Source organism: Chenopodium quinoa, unplaced genomic scaffold (assembly GCF_001683475.1).
Source record: "Chenopodium quinoa cultivar QQ74 unplaced genomic scaffold, ASM168347v1, whole genome shotgun sequence".
In the NCBI taxonomy this organism is placed as follows: domain Eukaryota; kingdom Viridiplantae; phylum Streptophyta; class Magnoliopsida; order Caryophyllales; family Amaranthaceae; genus Chenopodium; species Chenopodium quinoa.
Window position 1 is genome coordinate 673,409 of NW_018742684.1, and position 20,059 is coordinate 693,467.

A 20,059-nucleotide genomic window follows, 5' to 3' on the forward strand; every position below is an offset into this window, starting at 1 on the left:
CCTACACTCCGCTCTCTCTTCCACGCGCCAAAATTTACAGTGTGACGAAGGAGGAGCAGAGTTACCGAAAGCCGAGACCACTCCCAGAGTGGTATCAGCGAAAAAATAAAAATCAGTGGTGTGAGTTCCACGAGTCTTCGGGCCACAACACTGAGGAGTGTATCCAGCTGAAGGACCAGATAGAAGACATGGTCCGGAAGGGATACTTGAAAAAATACATCGCGGATCACCGCGAGAAAAAAGAATCCGAAAGGTTAGCAAAGGACCCTCGGCAGGACCTTGATTTCCCTCGGAAAAACAGTAAAAAACCGGAGGGGAAATTCCCTCCGATCAATGTTATCTCGGGAGGAATATACTCTCGGAGGGAGCACAAGCGTCACCTTAGAGCTTTGACTCACCAGGTGAACAACGCTGACATTCAATCTCCCCAGTCGCCGGTGCCGAACATGACGTTCACAGCCGCCGACTGCCGGGGGATTACGTTCCCTCACGAGGATCCGTTGGTGATCATCGCCACGGTGGCCAACCACGACGTCAGTAAGGTCCTTGTTGACGGTGGCAGCGGAGCAAACATTCTGTTCCGAAAGGCCTACAACCAAATTAAGCTGAAGCCCAAGCACCTTACGCCGGTACCCTATCCGGTATCCGGGTTCAATGGGGCTTCAACTTATCCAGATGGGAAGGTGACACTTCCTGTCACCATCGGTTGCGATGAGGCAGCCCGGAACGTCATGATTGAGTTTTTGGTCATCGACGCTCCTTCAGTGTACAACGTGATTTTGGGGAGACCCATAATTCACGAGATCCAAGGGGTCGTCTCAACTTATCATCAGCTGATGATTTACGTCTCAGACGCCGGCTTCCCCGAAAGGATACAGGGCAACCAGAAGGACGCCCGAAGGTGCAACTACCTCAAGCCATCCAGTAGTCGCCCAGATAACGACAAGGATGAGGAGGAGAAAGAAAAAGAAAGAGAGCCAAGCACAAAAAAGCCGAAAGGCCTAAGTGCTTCGGCCCAAGGATCAGTGCCCAGAGAAAAAGGTCCCGAAAGGGAAAAGGTTGACTCTTCATCTGAGCCGAAAGACTCAGAGAGCCAGCCGAAGAACACAAAGACTGGGACACCTGCTGACATTGGCAGCAGACCAGATTCTGAAGAGTCCAGTCCATCGGCAATGGACATGGACCAACAGACTGAAACAGCAGAGTTGGCCGAAGGAGATGCTGAGAAATGTGTAACAATCGGGATGGACCTTGATCCTAACACCCGTTGTGAACTTATTCAGCTCCTGCGGGATAACAGAGATGTGTTTGCTTTCTCGGCAGCTGATATGCCCGGGATAAGTTCAGACCTCATCTCCCATAACCGAAGGGTCCATGCAAGGCCTCTCAAAATTGGGGATCTTGTCCTTCGGAATGCTGCTGCAGTTCAGAAAGGCCGAATCCATGGGAAGCTCTCAGCTACATGGGAGGGACCTTATGAAATTTATGATGAGCTTCAGCCAGGGACATACCGACTTCGGCAGTTGGATGGAACTGAGTTGAAGAATCACTGGAATGCTGATGTACTGAAAAAATACCATGTGTAAACCCTTCGGGGCAGAACAATCTTTGTAAGTACATTTTGAACTAATGACAGGCCTTGGAGCCGCCATTCATATAAAATTTACAACTTTTTATCCTTTCAAAATTTTCTTTGTTCTATCTACTCTTTGAGGGTTTTTTATTCAGCCTCGTCTGAAGCCTTCGCCTTCGGGTAACTGGGTTTCAGATTGCTGACAAAACCTGTCTTTTTAAAGAACACCGGTCTTTCAGCTGAAGTCAAACTTCAGTAAGACTTGTTCTCCAAAGACATGAGTCCATGGACAATTCTGGGATATTGCCTTAACTGAGCCTTGTATCCCAGAGAGCCATTATCCGAAACATTGCCTTAAGTTGGCCCTGTGTTTCGGGTATCCATTTTTCAAAGATAGACAGAAAATCAAGGATAACAGCAACAATTGAAAATTTTTAAATCAGCCTCGTCTGAAACCTTCGCCTTCGGGTAACTGGGTTTCAGATGGCTTACAAAACTCAGTCTTTTTAAAGAACACTGGTCTTTCAGCTGAAGTCAAACTTCAGTAAGACTTGTTCTCCAAAGACATGAGTCCATGGACAATTCTGGGATATTGCCTTAACTGAGCCTTGTATCCCAGAGAGCCATTATCCGAAACATTGCCTTAAGTTGGCCCTGTGTTTCGGGTATCCATTTTTCAAAGATAGACAGAAAATCAAGGATAACAGCAACAGTTGAAAATTTTTAAATCAGCCTCGTCTGAAACCTTCGCCTTCGGGTAACTGGGTTTCAGATGGCTTACAAAACTCAGTCTTTTTAAAGAACACTGGTCTTTCAGCTGAAATCAAACATCAGTAAGACCTGTTCTCCAAAGACATGAGTCCATGGACAATCCTGGGATATTGCCTTAACTGAGCCTTGTATCCCAGAGAGCCATTATCCGAAACATTGCCTTAAGTTGGCCCTGTGTTTCGGATATGCGTCTTCTTTAAGAACGCTGGTCTTTCAGCTCAAGTCAAATTTCAGTAAGACTTGTTCTAAAGAGGTTAGTCCCAGAAAGCTAATATCCCAAGCATTGCCTTCAGTTGGCCCTGTGTTTCGGATATCCAACTTTCAGACAGTCAATCTTCAGTAAGACTTGTATCCCAGAAGCATTGCCTTCAGTTGGCCCTGTGTTTCGGATATCCATTTTGAAGAAGTTCAGAAATTGCTTATTCAACTAAAGTCATACTTCAATTTCTGTGGGGGCAAGAAGCACGCAGTGCAGCTATGTTCGGCAGAGTTGAAGAAAAGAAACAGTAAAGCATTCAAAAATAAAGCAACTGAAGAAAAAAAAAATTTGAGCTACAAGTTCAATAATTCAGTATCGGCAGCCGCCCACAAGCGGAAAATAACAGCTGCCGAAATACGTACATAAGCAAAAAAATAAAACTGCTGTACGACAAGGCAAGCTGAAGCAAAAAACAAGGCAAAAAACTCAGAAAGCGGCAAGTCTAAAGTTAAGCACATGATGAACCGCAAGATTCTGAAGACGACTGCCCGAGTTCCTATGCTTCAGCCGGCGGATCAGACTGATCAGCGTTGAGTCCCATGGTGGCCTCAGCCCCAGCAGCAGAAGAGGCGGGCTTTGCACTTTGCCGAGCCTCCCTTTCCCTCTGCTCAGCTTCCAACTCCAGTCTTTCAGCTTCCTCTTCGGCTTCCTCAGCCTTAAGAATTTCAGCTTCAGCTGGAGTTGCAAACTTCATGTGAGGGTCTTCGGGATTCTGGACCCACTCAGCACATTTAGACCAGTCCAGCTTCGGCTCAGCATGAAGGCAGACTCTTCGGCATACTCGGAATCCGTTTCTGAAACCCATCTCATATTCCTCTTGGGTATAAACACGGACCTTGAGTAAAGCCTCAGCATCAGCCAGCTTCTTCTGGGTCTCCTCCAAGTCTTCCTTGGATTTCTTCAGCTCATCAGCGACTTTGGAGGAGGAACCCTTCAGCTCATTCAGCTCTTGCTGAATTTGGAAAGCCTTTGTCTGAGCTTGGGCCACTTCAACTTTCTGGATCAGCAGTTGATCCTCAGCCTCTTGGAATTTAGCTCTTTGGGCTTCAGCAGCAGCAGCAGCCTCTGAGAGTTGGACGTCTTTGGCCAGGAGCAACTCTTCAGCAGCCATTCGGCTGGCTTCAAGAGCCTCTAGACGCTGCTGTACTTCAGCTTGTGCAGCAGTTCCTTCTTGAATTCGGCTCTCAATAGCAGCCTTGAATTTGGAGACGTCCACTCCCATATGCTCCTGGAGGAATTTTTCCCCTTCCATCAGTGGGGGAAAAACCTCCATCTCCATAGCATCGCAGAAGGTTTTCAGAGCTTCGGCAGCTTTTTTACCGTACTCCTCAACCTCCTGCTGCTTCTCTTCAGCTGCTGCTTGCTTCAGCTTAGCAAGCTTAACTTCCTCTTCAGCCACCTTCCTTTCGTGCACAGCAGCGTCTACCCTATCTTGTAGGGTATCAATCAGCTCTACAGTGAGAGTCTGATTGTGCACGAACTGAAAACAGGAAGACAAAAAAAATAAATAAGTAATAAGAAAAAAATAGAGCTGAATTTCGGAGGAAATGAAGGAAAATTACCTGCATCATCAGCAGTTGGTTAGACCTGGCTGGGTCAGGAACTGATCTACTGGATTCGCCCATCCCAGCAGTGGCCTTCAGCGACCAGATCCTTGCCCTGTCTACTTCGGACATGCCAGCAAAACTGCCGAAGTAGGCTTCAGCTCCTTCTCGGTTTTGACCCCATATGAGGTCCCAGATGTGATCTGGGATTGGAATTCGGGGGGCCGAGAAACCCATTTCTCCAGAATGCAGAGTCTGGAAAGAAGGGAAGGACGACGATGGAGCTTGATTAGCCTTGGTTGTCTCAGCATCGTCCTTCTCAGAGGAGTCAAGTACTATGACCTCCTCTTCTTCAGGGGTGAGGACGAAAGCCTCAACCTCTCTGGCGATATCTGCCGTGAAGCCCTCAGCACTGGACATCACGGCATCTTTATTTGCGTGCTCAGCAGCACTCTTCTTGATTTCTTCTTGGACCCCTCCCTTAGGTTCGGGAGTTCTCTGATCCACCTCCATCTCAGGAGGTGGCGGAGGGGTCTTTTGAGGAGATTGGGGTGTTGGCTGGGGAACCCTCGGCGATCCATTGCCTTCCTCAGGTTCCCTTATTGCGACGCCGATGGTCATCGGCCTCTGCTGAAAATCATGAGGGCCGATGATGGCCATCCTTCGGCGCCTTTTCAGAAGGGGCTGCTCGTCCATATCTGAGTCTGAAGACTCTTGTATTTGATCTTCGGGACGAACAGGAGCTTTGCCTTCTCTGTGTCTGTTACTCTCTTCAGACTGTAACAGACAGGGGGGAAGAAGAGTGTGAGTAAAAAAAAAAAAAAAAAAAAAAAAAAAAAAAAAAAAAAAAAAAAAGAAAAAGAAGTGTCTGTTACTCACCGAGGTTTTCAGCAAAGCCTCGTCTTCTTCAGCTGCTCTAGCTGCAGCTTCGGCTTCAGCAGCTCTGGAGGACCCTTCTCCTCCTTCACAAGCCTCAAGTACCCGTGCAACCTCTTCGGCTGTGCGGGCAGCTTCAGCTTCTTCGTTCAGCAGCTGAAACCAAGGGTCTCTCTTCTTCCACCAAGGCTTCTGCCTCTGATACAGAGCAACAGCCTCAATTTGGAAGTGGGAAGAGTCCAGATGAACTTCCCTATGCCTCGGCTCAGTGATAGACGGGGCCCGTTCAGTTACAACTCGCTCTCGGTTAACACCAAGACGAGCGTAGTTAATACCAACGTTGGTCTCGTCCCGCTCTGAAAAAAGGAAAGGGAAAAAGTTTAGCTCAGATATGTTGGCACAGCATAAAAAAGCAAAGCGAGAGAAGAAAAGGAGGTAGTTAAAAAGCCTCGGCCCCAGCCGAAGAAGCTTACCATCCTTAAACTTTCGGCTGAGGCCAACAGCTGCTAGCATATTCTCTTGGAAAACGTAATGCGTATCGGGGAGCCAAGTCTCCGGGATATGCTGCATTCGACCACTCCCCCCCGGGTTCGGCAGCTTGCCGAAGATATGTTGCTGATCCAGGTTCGGATCCGCCCCATTATCTGCGGGGGGACCTAGACTTCCCATTTCGGGATCAGGCTCAGCTAAGTACCGGGGAGCGCTGAAGACGCAAGGGTGGCCCGGATCTATGGGTGCCCTAACCCAAATCCATTGACCTCTCCAGTCCTTGTCTGAAGAGTCATTTGGCCACATGGTCAAGTATTGGGGCCGGGACTCAATCCGATACCACCCAGAACCATGGCTTCCGTGCCCACTCTGAATATTTGGCACTAGCCGATGGAGCTTTCTGAAGCAGTGCAGGTTCGGCACGTATTTGAAGAACTTGCAGACCCATAAGTATGTCATCACCCTTCGGATGCTGGTGGGGGTTAGCTGACATAGGGAAATGTTGTAATGGATCAGCAAGTCTCGGACGAAAACGTCCAAAGGGAACCTCAGCCCATACTGAAGCTGTCTCGTGTACACCCCCACATACCCCGGGGGTGGACGATGGATTCTATCGGATGCTGAGGGCATTCGGCACCAATATCCATCAGCTTCAAAAATGCCGTAGTGCAACTCAATTTGCTCAGCAAATCGATATTGATCGGCGTTCTCTACCCACCATGAGTAGGGGCGGTTCTTTATCATGGCCGAAGCGACTTCGGCATTCTCCCACTCTGAAAACCCAGGGAGGATATCCCAAAGGACAGCGGGAATTTCATCGTCCAGTCCAGAAGCACTCGGCTCATCCGTTCTTTGAGGAGGAGCCGAGGAAAGGGGAGTCGCCCTAATCCCTTCAGCAGGGTCAGACTCCGGCCTTCGACCATTCCAGGTCCCAATCCTATTCCTAGGATCGGGAATCGGCCTTGCTCTTCTTGGAGCACGGGCTCTACCTCTAACTCCTCTTGCCATGGATTATTTCGAAGAGAAAAGTCGAAAGAAAAGGGGAAGGAGTTCGAATTCGAAGAAAAATAAACTGAAATCAAAGGAATTTACCTTAATCTGAAGCGAAAGTTGCCGATTTACGAGTTCGTAGTGGCAAGTCTCAGTTTCTAAGCTCAATGCTCGGGGGAATTTGCGAAGTTTTGATGCGGGTTCTTGGTTTCTCTCTCGAAGAATTCTGGGTTTGTGTTGGTGAATAAGTGAGGAGAATGACGCGCCTCTGTTTATATCTCCAGGTACGGGATACGAAGAGTCTGTGCTTTAATTTCTCTTAAGTACCCACTAAGTAACCATTAAACACATGTCTTGTGATTAAACCGCCCATTATCCGTCCAACTTCCGCAAATCATTAACCGTTGTTATCTCATTAATTACGGTTTAAATTCAAATTTTTGGATCAATTAAATCATTTACTTCCCTCCTTTTCTGAGTTAAATCAAACCCGACCCGTCATTCTTCCAAATCGGGTCTGGGGGGCAAGTTGTTTGGGTCCAATTTAGTCAAAATTGGGCCTGGGCACTAAATGATCCAATTAAAAGCCCAAGGTCAAGGTTCAACTCTCCAATTGCTCAAAAGTCAAAAGTCAGCCCACAAAGTAAGCCAATTGGGCTAAAGCCCAACCTCTCCAAGTATGATGAGGTATAAAAGCCCTCATATTAACACATTCAAGGAGACATCACATACATTATCACATACATTATCACATACATTATCTCATACACTGATTATTCCAATTCATATGCTCATTCTTGCATTGAGAAATACTCCACAAAAGCCTCAAGCTAAAAACTCTCTTGCATAGTGTCTTCCTTTTTACACATTGTACTGACTTTAGCATCGGAGGGGCCTTCCTCGGAAACACCCCCGAGGCTAGTTTACGTGTGTTCACTGTGCAGGAAACCTTCGGCCCAACACAGCTTGGATCGAATCCAGTCTTCTCCATTTCAGTGGACCTTCGGCAAGGTCCCATTGTTTTCAACCGAAACACTTGTATTTTCTATTTTTATAGGAATGTGAATGTCAATATTACCCCTTTTGACATTCATTCTTAAAAATAGAACAAATATTTTGTAGGAGAGAAAAGTGTGCTTGATCTAGGAGATTTTGCAAACTATATATACAATATACATATGTCTAGATAAAGATAATTAAAATAATAATATATATTAAAACAATTTTCGAATAAAATTCATTAATAAATAATTAAAGAATAAGAATAGAATGAAAATAATGATGGTTAATATTAGGAATCACCGCATGAAAATAATTAAAGAATAAGAATAGAATGAAAATAATTAAAGAATAAGATGGTTAATATTAGGAATCACCGCATGCATGGCAATGCCGCAATTGGCAGCATCTATGCAATAATGTGGTATTTTTGGTCTTTTTTAGTATCTTCGTAAAATATATCAAAATGATTTTTTTAGGAACCTCAAAATGTTTCGATTAGCACAAATATTTGAGTATAATATGTGGGTACCATTGTACCAATATAAATTAGGTAAAAGTCCGGTCAAATCTAGTCTTTTGAATCACCTTAAATACCGCCCTATTACCCATATCGACCTTCAACATGGGCCGCATGGAGAGCTGCTTACAGCCTCGTGGACACCCAGTGCGGCACCACCCATGTGAAGATTGCTAAATAAACCGACACGTGGCACCGGCTTGGAGATTTCTATAATACCAAACATATTTCACTTCTAAGTTCAATATAAAGTTTAAGATGATGGTTGAAGCCCATGATCAGTTTATATACTCTATCACACCCCCTCAAATTGCATGAGACTCCATTGAGTTTAAAATGTGGATGTAGCATAGGATTAAAACCCATGACCTTTGCGTTACTCTGGCTCTTGATACCATATACTACCTCCGTTACAGGTTATGTGTAACGATTTGACATAAAGCAGAGAGGGAAAATGTCTAATCGTTACACATAACCTGTAACGGAGGTAGTATGTTAAACGATCAACTTAACCAAAAGCTTATTAAGCTGATGATTGAAACCCATGATCAGTTTATATACTCTATTCACAAGTTAACGGAGTTTACCCGGAACACCATGCATAATATATCATCATAGTATTTATATTATTCATCATATACAGACTCTGCTGTCTCTGCACACATAGAGAATAATGTTTGCATATTTGAGTTTATTCGACCGGTTAATATTCCACGGAATCAAATGCCCTCTGCTAAGGTAATGCGGATGAATTAACAGGATCTAAGGATCTTCGATCTAACCTTATATCGTTATTAAAACACATTCTTACATGTACCAACATAAGCGTTTGTAGTCCAACGGTTAGGATAATTGCCTTCCAAGCAATAGACCCGGGTTCGACTCCCGGCAAACGCATTTTTTTTTCTGTCGATGCTATATAACAGCAGCCCATGAAATCAGAAGCCCTTGAGTTGGGACGAAAACAAACTTTACCTTAATAGGTTGATTTTATAACAAAGGGAAGGCAAACTCTCTACAACACCATTCAATTTTGTGATTACTATGTTTTTTTTTTTTTACATTTATGCTTGAAGCATTCACCTAGAAATCTAGCCAGGGTGTTGCATCCCTTATAACTTTCGTCGGTTCAATACAAACATACGCAATCTTACATGGCATTGTTATGTAGGCAAACCCCCCAAGTCGCTAATTGTTCAGGTACCAGGAATAATTATACCTTAGGTTAAGTCAGAAGTTAATTGTTCAAAACTTTTTTTCAACTCCTAGCAATCACTTAACTCCTAGCAACACATATAACTTTCAGAACATTAAACAATAGCTCGTAAGCTCATGCATGAGTTGTTGCCTGATAGGGCCTATATTTAGTGTTTATATTGTATAGCTAACGGGCCTAATTCATGAACCCTAATTACTTGTATATATACACTACTCTACACTCTAATGAGAATACGGAAAATTATTTCGTGACATGGTATCAGAGTTTTTACACTTTAAACTCTACAACTCTAAACCCTAACACTCTAAATCTCTATTTTTTTCTCTACTCTACTGCTAATCATGGGCGAAGAAGGGAAGATCGATCCTTCATCGCCTTTCTATCTAGGGGCAGGTGATCAACCTGGCAATTTGATCACTCATGTGATCTTGAAGGGGGATAATTACCTTGCCCAAATTGAAATCTAGACCCCAAAATTATATTCGCGATACTGGGCTTATATACATTAGAATTTATCTTTTGGCATGGGTGGCCAGTTGCCGAAGTTACAATTAGAAGCTAAGAGTAATTATTTTAACAATTTAACCACCACTCCCTGTATAACTCTCAGGCGAAAGACAAAGTTTAATTGATTCTTGTACATCCTTGGGCTAGTACATTTTGGTCTACCTAACTCATCTAAATAAATTTCTACTCATTTCGTCGTGTTTAATTTGATCACCTCTACCATCCAAATCCTTCCTTATTGACATTCAAATTAATATTGATGTCAAATATTACAGGAGTAGGCCAGTAATGTAACGTATCTTTCCTTAAGCATGTTCAATGTTAGTCGTGAATAATTTACATACACTTAGCAAATATGGAAATAGACAATAAAATATCTACTACTGGACGTACAATATAATCAATATTTAACAGAATATGAGCCTTCCAATTTTAATCGGAAGCTCCACCAAACATAGTGCTCTCTCGGATGGATAATATTTTTGTCTTGTACCATTCCTTTTAGATCCTTTATTATAAAGGCCCTAGATATCACTCAATTCTAATCGGAATAACAACTTTTTAAAAAAATTGTACTCCGTAATATTTAGACTCCCGTAATAAATTCGGGTCATTACATAAAATTAACAATAATGCATTGAGTTTATGAGTGATGTGTTATTAATTACATTTTGTTATTCATGAGAGTGAGGGATAGATCAAGTGATTAGAGCTTCCCTCCCGATTTCAGAAAATCTTGGGATCGATTCTCACCCCTGCCCTTGTGGCTCTCTCTAAACACCAAAAAAACATTTTGTTATTCATAATGTTAAATAACTATATTTTTAACTTTTATTTTACAAAAGATATCATAAAATATGACATAGCTTAATATAAGACACTAGTAGAGTTAAAATTTGAGTTTGCATATTAACTCTTATGGTTTTTTCGGATCTAATATATACAGATTAAACACTTTTAAAATGAAGGAGGCAGAATAAAAAATTGTCGTTCGTAAGATGTCTCTAGTGTGAATTGAATCTTGTAACGTAATTGTTTAATGGTGGACCAGCAAGAAAGGGATAGTGATAAACTGATAATAGCCGACTGATAGCAAGACTCCAAGAGACAAATGTTTGTCACCACTTGAGACATTATAATCGGGACCTACGGTTACCTATGAAGCTGATATTTGACTACGTAGCAAGTGAACAACAACAAAATTAATCACCCATTTCTTCCTCCTGACTTCTTGAGAGAAATGCAGTAAAGAATGCTCTTAAAGAGTATGCTACTATGTTTAATACCAGGTACTTTGTATTTTATTTCGTTTATAACGTTCTTTCGGCGTTTAATGTATTTAAAAATTTATAACAAAATCACATGTTATACTCGACCTTTAAGATTGCAATATTATTTTGCTTTTGGCATTAAGCAATTCCTATTAATTAAAATGTAGGGTACCAAACACAATCTTTATTATATGGTGCACACATTTGTTTCATTATTGCTTGAAGGAACCAAACAGGTCATCCAAGTACTTCATTTTGTTGTTTGCCTAGCCTTACCAAATGTGCTCAATAACAAAGTACTACAAAAACAAAAAAAAAAGAGTTGAAGACTTTGTGATGGAATTGTCTAAGCAAAACAGAAAAGGAATGCAGCTTTATGCGACGCGAATCGTATAAATATGTACTTCAAAGAGCATCATGGAAAGAATAGAGACCATTCAATCTTGTGCTCAAAGCGGAAAATTTAGAGGTGATCAGATATGATGGAATCAGACAGAAGTCCGAAGAAAGAACCTCAACTTAAATTCATCACAGCCACTAATACTGGAAAAACTTCCATGTGACTGCTGCCAGTAGAGCAACTTACCAAGATAGCAAGACAAATCATACAGATTCCAAGCATAATACCTACAGCAATTAGTCAAAAAACCTAGAATAGTAGACAGATTTCAAGCATAATACTATAGCAATTAATCAGAAAAACTAGAATAGTCCACAATTAATATATAAACTGATTGCTATAAGAATAATAGATAAAATGTAGGCAATTTTCATTCAACACTCGGAAAAAGTACATAAATTTAGACCATATTTATTCTGAAACTTGCAGACCAAATTGACAATCCTATTTACAGAGACACGGATGATTGAAAGTACCGAAATACTCTAAATCATTCTCCTGATTCTAAAAATTGCAACTCATGAAATTTTTCGAACCCATTGAGCCGTTGCAATCAGGAGTACAGGAGAGCTTTTCATCATCATCATAAAAAATAACTACATAAAAACACGGATTCTGAAATGCAGACTCTATAAGCAGACGGAAGACAGCCAAAAAAATAAAAACAGAACAGACCAGAAGATGAACGGTGTGATGACAACCAGATTTGCTCCACATGAGGCTCTAATTGCTTGAACACTGCCACTGTTTTGCTTCATTGCTTCGAACTACTAGCGAGTAATGACAACAAACTTCCACCATGGACCCTTCCTTCTGGAGTTGGAGGTGAGCGAGACTCTTTATCTACACACTGGAACTGTGCATGCATCAAGTCACAGGCAGGCCATCCTACTGCATTACGACCAGTTGGTTCCATTACCATGGTGTCACCATTCATTATTCTTGTAGATTCATCTATCATGTTCTCAAGGCCAGCAGAGTCTGGGTCCTGCAATAAAGGACCCAAAGTGATGCCTCCGTGCACCCGCTTGTCCTGAACCAATGCCCCATGCATTGCACATAGACCCGTTTTCCCCCTGGCAAAAGAACCACAAGGGCCATCAGCTTGGTTGCCAAAGTGAGATCCAATTTGTCCCCAAGCACATCTTTTCCCTCCTCCGTGTGCCTTGCAGAAATCAGTGCTACCTTGTGCACTTTTGCCACAGCCTTCAAATCTACACCTTTTCCCCCCACCATGACGAACACAAAAATCTGTCCTACCTCTTGCACTTTTGGTACAACCAGAAACAGCACACCTCTTGCCACCTCCATGAGCTACACAGAATGAAGTTCCTCCATGGACACTCTTTGGACATCCGGAGAAAGAACACCTCTTTCCTCCACCATGGCCCTTGCAAAAAGGTGTGCTTCCTTCGGCACCTTTTGTACACCCTTCAATAGTACATCGTTTACCCCCACCATGTGCTTTGCAGAACATCGTACTTCCTTGAGCTCCCTTGTTGCATTCAAGATACTGGCATCGACGACCGCCGCCATGTGAGATACAAAGTCCCGACAAGCCTTCGGCACTCCTTGTGCAGTTCTCTCTTTGACATCTCTTACCACCACCATGCCTTATACACAAACCAGACTTTCCTCGAGCAGCACGAGAGCAACCTTCTTGGCCACATCGACGCCCACCGCCATGCGCAATGCAGAAATCAGTGCGTCCTTCAGCACTCTTTGTGCAACCAAGAAACTCACATCTTCGTCCACCCCCATGAGCTTTGCAAAGGGCCGTTCTCCCTTCAGCTCCCTTGTTGCAGCCAGGCCTTTGGCACCTTCTCCCACCTCCATGAGCAATACAGAGACCAGAAGCACCTCTTGCCCCCTTTCCACATCCAATAAACTGACAAAGCTTTGAACTACTCCCACGTTGCGCCTGCTGTGGCTGCTGCACAATCCCGGAAGTACAGGTGACTGAACTTTTAGGCACACTTATAGTGCTTGCTGAGACATCTGGAGCTATAGAAACCAGGTCCACATTTCTTGGAATGGGCTTCAAAATAGAAATTCCTCCCACACCAGGAGAGTAAGGCACTGGTGAAGAGGAATTTTCTAATTCCCAGTGAGAAGAAGCAGATTCATTATCCACAAATTGTGTTGCCCCAACCGTGAATGGCACTGAACCATGCTGAGGGGCATCTACGCCACCAAAGATGCTAGTGATGTCTGATTCAAGAGGGCTAGTGGAGAGACTCAATTCCAAGTCGAGGTTAAGCTGCATACTCGCCCTCTTGAAATTTGAGACAGCTGGCATCTTTGGACTAGGAGATTTGTCACTGCCAAGGTGTAGAGTGAAGTCCAAATCAAGATCCATTGAGGACTCAACCTCAAATTCTTTGGCTGAAGAAATTGCAGTGCATGCAGTTCCCGAACTTCCTTTGCTGTCTGATGAACTTGATGAGCGGTGCAACCCCAGACACAATGCAGGATTGACAAACTGGCCCATGTTTCCATCCCTACAACCCCACTTTCTCTTCATTCCCTTTGACGAAGGGAAATGAGGAACATTGGATCTGACTGGTTGAAGCCTTAACACCGTATCTGCACAATGATCAGATCCAGAACCTTCTATATGTGATGAATCACCCAGATTCTTATATACATTTGATACATTATGAGAATAAAAGCCTGCTCCTGGATTCCTAGTGTCCATGAACCAACAAAATTTGCTATACTAATGCCCAACAGAAATCTCAGCCACAGATATCAGTCCTTCCTGACTTCCGGGTTAACCTATTATCTACAAACCTAAACTAGTGTTAAAAGTATTTAAAAACCCATACAACCCCCACTAACAAACCCTGAGGTATCACACCGGTCCATTGCTTCTATAAAAAATTATAAAACTAAACTCCTGGCAGCTTGACGGAAGGATCAGAATACAGGCCAACCCACAGGTATACAGTTTGCAGAACTGATAGAAAAGTAAATCATCCTGTACAGAACATGAAAGCACAACATTATAGCATGCAGTAGCTACACAAACCGGAAAATCGATAAGCCCATAAAAAGAAAATATTGTTGCTCCAGAACTTAACAATGTTACCCTTACAGATAGCAAAACTATATTTCAAACATGTTATGACTTAACTATTTGCCATCATTTCAACAAATCTACATTTTTCGGGTAAGTTTACAGATTTTCCAACAATTAAAATTAAAGTTCTGTTATCCAACTGATCATAGATTAATTTACAATTAAAGATTGGATAAAAGCAAATTCTAAATCTGAGAGGGCAAAGTGTCTTGTTTTGCAAAATGCAGTAACAATTCAAAGTTCCCTGTATCAAAGCTCATTATGCAAAGAAGAACAATGATAAATGGAACTAAAAAAACACAGGTACTAGTAATTGAACAAAGCATTTCGGGTATAGCTGCTCAAACAAATTGGATCAGAAATTATATTCAGAAAATCCCATTACAAATTGCGAGTAGCTTTAACCAAATGATTTGATTTATGCCACATTTAATAGGGATCAGTTTCCATTCACCATAAATCTCCATGGACTTGTGATGATCCATGAATAGTACCTAAGAGCTTTTTTTAATCATTTGATAATTTCCACTAATTTCAAAACCTTAATGAGCAAATTCTATCAAACTCATATACCCTGAGTGGCACCGCGGCACATGTTGGGCTGACTTTATCAAGTACCCTACTTTTTTTTATGGCCTTTTTAGTTAGTGAAGCAATTTGTGTGATTAATTGCATAAAAGTCAAGATTAACAAGAAGCACATCAAGCTAACACCTTGTTTGACCAAAATTTCCACAAAGCTCAAAAATCGAGGTAATTAGAGTAAACGGAGCAACACATAAGGCAAAAATGAGGATGACAGACACTTTACACATAATAAAATCAACATAAAACCATATATATTAGCAATAGCAATTAGAATTAAGGAATTGCACAAACCTTGAATTAGTCGACAAATTATATATCAAGCCAAATTAAATCAGCTGCAACAAATCAATTCAAAGCCTCCAGATCTGAAATGCGTTCAAGACAACACAATCAAATTTTATAATTATCATCCAAAAAATTAAAAAATTAAAAATATATACTTCGTTATTACCAATAACAGGTTGTTATATATCAAAAATTACAAGAAAAAAACACAGAGAAAAACGCAATTAAATGAATGAAATCCGTACAAAAATTTATATTTATTAAGCGGCAAAAAAATCAAGTTTTTTTTTTTTTACAAACAAATCGTATTCTATAAGCAGAATCTCGCAAATAAACTCAAACAGCTGAAAATTCAACAATTAACAATCACACAAATGGCAGAATTTATCTCGTAAATCCAACAAACCACAGAAATTCATGCGAAAACAAGAATAATCAGCTAAAATCCAATAACATTACAATTCAAAATTAACAATTAAAAATCTATCAAACAAAAACCTTCCAAAATTCACAAAAAATAAAAACACCAACAAAAATGAAGCAAAATAAACATAGAAAATCAAAATTTGACGATAAATTAAAGATTGAAAGATAGAAAATCACCAGTAAAATTGAGTAAGAATGATTGGTGGGAGGAGAGAGAAAACTAGGGTAAAAGTTGGCGCCGGCTAAAAAGAGGAGATGATGAGAGAGAGAGAAGAGTGGGAAGGGGCGGGGGCGAGAGGAAACCGTATAAATATTTTAAGGGAAGAAATTTTTTTTTATATTTTATATTTTTTTTCAGTGGACCAAAATAAATTCACTGAATCGTCAGATTTTATTTTTTAAAAAAATGAAAATTGAGAACAAAAAAAATGAGAGAAATTGTCAAAGTTAAATAGAGTAGTTACGCAACGTTACGCCGCATGTGTAAAATTAACTGCAGTAACTATGAGCAAGTAGTCAGGTTTTTTGACTTTTTTCTGAGGTTTGTTGGTACTTTTACTGCGGTTTTTAAGGTATTTTTTTAACCGATTTGGATTGGGGTTTTTTTATGGGTAAATCAGTGTATCTAGTAACAAAATTAGTACGGAGTACTCACAAATGAAGTAACAAAAAATGTCTACTATTATAAAGTTATCCCTATGGTTATATGTGTAGATAGACTGAGAAATTTTCGGGACTTCGTAGTCATGATGAGATGATGAATGATTTTTATTGGGTTAAGGCTTTTATTTAAAGAAAAATACTTGATCCGTATGTTTCATATTGCAATCAATTATGATGTAATCTCTTTTATGTTAAAGTATTGAAGATTATCTAAGTTGGTTTTTAAGTAATTTAGTTCCTAGTGTAGAACAAATGTAGTACTCTGTAAGTATCAAACTATTTCTTTTATAGGGTAAAAATAATAAAAATTAAGTAGGCTATGATAATTTTTTTTGCATATTAATTCAAAAAACCTAGGCTCGGGCTATGTTTAGATCAACCTATTTAAGTTTCAGTCAAAAAAAAAAAAGATTAACCTATTTAAGTTGATACTATGTATTGGCATATTTCTGAAATAATTAGATCAGTTTAAACTAAATGGAATTAGATTAGATCTTGTATTTCTATTTGCTTTTGTTTATCAGAAAATTTGAAATCTCATTATTTTCTTACAAATTAATGTAAAAATGTATGTCCTATAATTGTTATCCAATATCTTGTTTTGCTTGCTCCCCTAAAGATAGTAATAAATTTGCCAATTGTCGAGTATCATGTACTAATGTACTATAGTGAATGGAAAAGAGTTTAAGGTCATTGATGATGTTTTGAAGTTTTCACGAAATGTTTCAAGTGTCTTATATATACTACGTTGATTGTTGACCAGGCCACTAGTAATTAAATTGTATCTTTAATGTTGATATTTGAGATCTTGAAATGCCTTGATTTGTATACTCTTGAAAACCCTTGCAAAGTTGTTCTTGCTTGTGCTAGACTATAAGGAGTTCGTTCGTTGTATCAAAATTAAAGGTTCATGTTAAATTATGTTGTTGCATCAAACAATTATTTCTGTTATCTTTGGATTATTTTTACATGATCCGTCAAAATTTAGGTTAAGGGCTCATGTTAGGACACTGGGCCCATTTCATAAAGGATGAGAGGATGCATTTTTTTTTTCTTTTTTTTTTTTGGAAGGTAGCATAATATTGGTGGAAGGTTGAGAGAAAAATGAGGTATTTGCTAGTTGACTCGAATCCTTTACTCTTTATGTGATGATGAGGTTTTCTAGGAATTTAAATATAAAGAAAAAAAAGGACATTATTATCTCTTTATATATATACCACATGAAGGTACTTATAAATCCATTGTACTCGCTCTTGGAATGAAATTTTATAATTTTATAAATAAATAATTTGACCATGATATTTATAATAAGAATTATTGCACAGTTATTAGTTTCATAGATAGCGAAGACCTAATTTTTGAAGAAAGATGAAAAGTTACTTGAGATCATTATTACTTGTAAAAATTGGAGTTGTTAATTTGAAACCGTGTTTAATTTCAATAATGACCGTGTTTCTTAACATTTTATTTGCGTCTATATTTTTGAAAGATGTACTTTCTATTAATTGATTTTATTGATTTATTTATTGAGAAGGATTCTTTAACAAAAGTATGTCACAATCATACTAAATAAAATTGGAGTTTTTAGGAAATTATTCAATATAACAACTATCATAAGTCGCTCATTTAACTAATTTGTATAGTCACAGTCGAGAAATGCCATTATCAAGATACCCCCCTTTCTATCAATCTATATATCCTCATGTTCTTTTCAAGATTTCAAGTAAATAGAGCATAATATTATAGCTTTACATGGTCAATCATTCCAAAACCTAAGCTAGCTCCTTGGTAAATTGGTATCATAAAAAAAAAAAAAAAAAAAATTGTGATTCCCTCTAGGATAACCACCTCCAAATTCGGCCCAAAAGGCCAAAATCATATATTATGATGTGACCAAACTATCAAGGCATAACGCTAAGGTTTAGTCATACTCTTACATTACAAATTGCATAGTGATTCGTATTATGATTATGCTGATATTGTGCACGGGTGTCTCCCTACTATGGTCACATACTCAAACGGCACAATAAAGTTTGGTATTATATAGTCACAATATTGTTGCCACTCTTATATAGTTATATACCATAGAGGGACTACAAAAAAAAAAAGACCTAATTTTAACTTGATGTATTACAATAATAATAATAATAATAATAATAATAATAATAATAATAATAATAATAATATTCGCTACATGATTTGGTAAAAAAAATTAGGTTTTAGGTTTTAATTTTAATTTACTAAGCTATTTATTACAGTTATGCAATATAGCTAGCAAGGTATTAGCTAAGATATAAAGTTTATTAAATCCTTTTTCATGAGAATGGGGGATAGCTCAAGTGGTTAGAGCTTTCCTTCCGGTCTCAGACTTTGGGATCGATTTTCATCACTCGTCCTTGTGGTTCTCTAAACACAAAAAAAAAAAAAATTAAAACTTTTTTCATATTTGCATTATGCGCAACCTTGCTTGTGTTGGTTAATATAATTAATGATTTCAAATTCATAAAATTCTAAATTATACTCTATATTGATTTTAATTCAAAATAATAATAATAATAATAATAATTCTATTGTAAAAACAACAAGGTTCCACATGATTTTTTTTTTCAATTTTAAATTATTCATTGCAGTCAAAATTTTTTAAATTTTGTATGAAGTTATTTTCATAAAAGCGAAGTTAGGCCCTCGTTCACTTCAGCTTATTTTTGCTGAACTAAAATTATTTTTACTGAAATAAAATTATTAATTTTTTTTGAGAGAAAATAAATTTATATTTGTTAAACTTAAACTATTTTTACTGAACTTAAATTAATTTTACTGAACTGAAATTATTTTTACAGATTTTTCTATTATAATTCTTCTTTAAGAAAACTGAATTAACTGAACTAAATTTATTTTTACTGAATTGAAATTATTTTTACTGAACTGAAATTATTTTTACTTCATATTATTTTTTTAAGGTAAAATGAACATGACCTTAGTATTTCATTAATGAACAAGTTACAGTTGGGCCCTGTTCTTTTCACCTTAAAAAAATAATATTAAGTAAAAATAATTTCAGTTCGGTAAAAATAAGTTCAGTTCAGTAAAATTAATTTCAGTTCAGTAAAAATAATTTCAGTTCAGTAAAAATAAGTTCAGTTCAGTAAAATTTAGTTTTCTTAAAGAAGAATTATAATAGAAAATCAGTAAAAATAATTTTAGTTCAGTAAAAATAATTTCAGTTCAGTAAAATTAAGTTCAATTCAGTAAAAATAAGTTCAGTTCAATAAAAATAATTTCAGTTCAGCAAAATTAAGGTGAATCAAACAGGGCCTTATTCAAATGAACAAATGGAGTACAGAAAATAACATAAACTAAAATATTATACAATATCGTGAAATTTAGCATCAAATACCACAATATTCTTTCCCATTTGGTGAAAAGTTCTAGTATCAAATTATATAAATAGCATCAAATCTCCACCAACTTAATTAAGGAAGCTTCATTAAAATAATTATTAAAATGATTTATTGGTAATTTAATATACGCAAGTAGTTTAAGTCTAGTTTGTTAAAAAAAAAAAAAAAAAAAAAAAGGTTCGATTGAAGGTCAAGCA

General features: G+C 38.8%; 1 protein-coding gene and 1 non-coding gene across 2 annotated transcripts; one reads left to right on the forward strand and one right to left on the reverse strand.

The window, feature by feature from the left end:
• Nucleotides 1-8,846: 8,846 nt before the first annotated feature.
• On the forward strand, nt 8,847-8,918 carry TRNAG-UCC. The gene has a single exon. It is a non-coding gene; the product is annotated as a tRNA-Gly (tRNA).
• Nucleotides 8,919-11,764: 2,846 nt separating this feature from the next.
• On the reverse strand, nt 11,765-16,147 carry LOC110722625. The gene is made up of 3 exons (XM_021901895.1): nt 15,976-16,147; nt 15,379-15,452; nt 11,765-14,398 (listed from the first exon to the last, which is right to left on the reverse strand). Exon 3 carries the CDS (start codon nt 14,114-14,116, stop codon nt 12,173-12,175), a length of 1,944 nt encoding a protein of 647 aa, XP_021757587.1. The 5' UTR covers nt 14,117-14,398; nt 15,379-15,452; nt 15,976-16,147; the 3' UTR covers nt 11,765-12,172.
• Nucleotides 16,148-20,059: the final 3,912 nt, after the last annotated feature.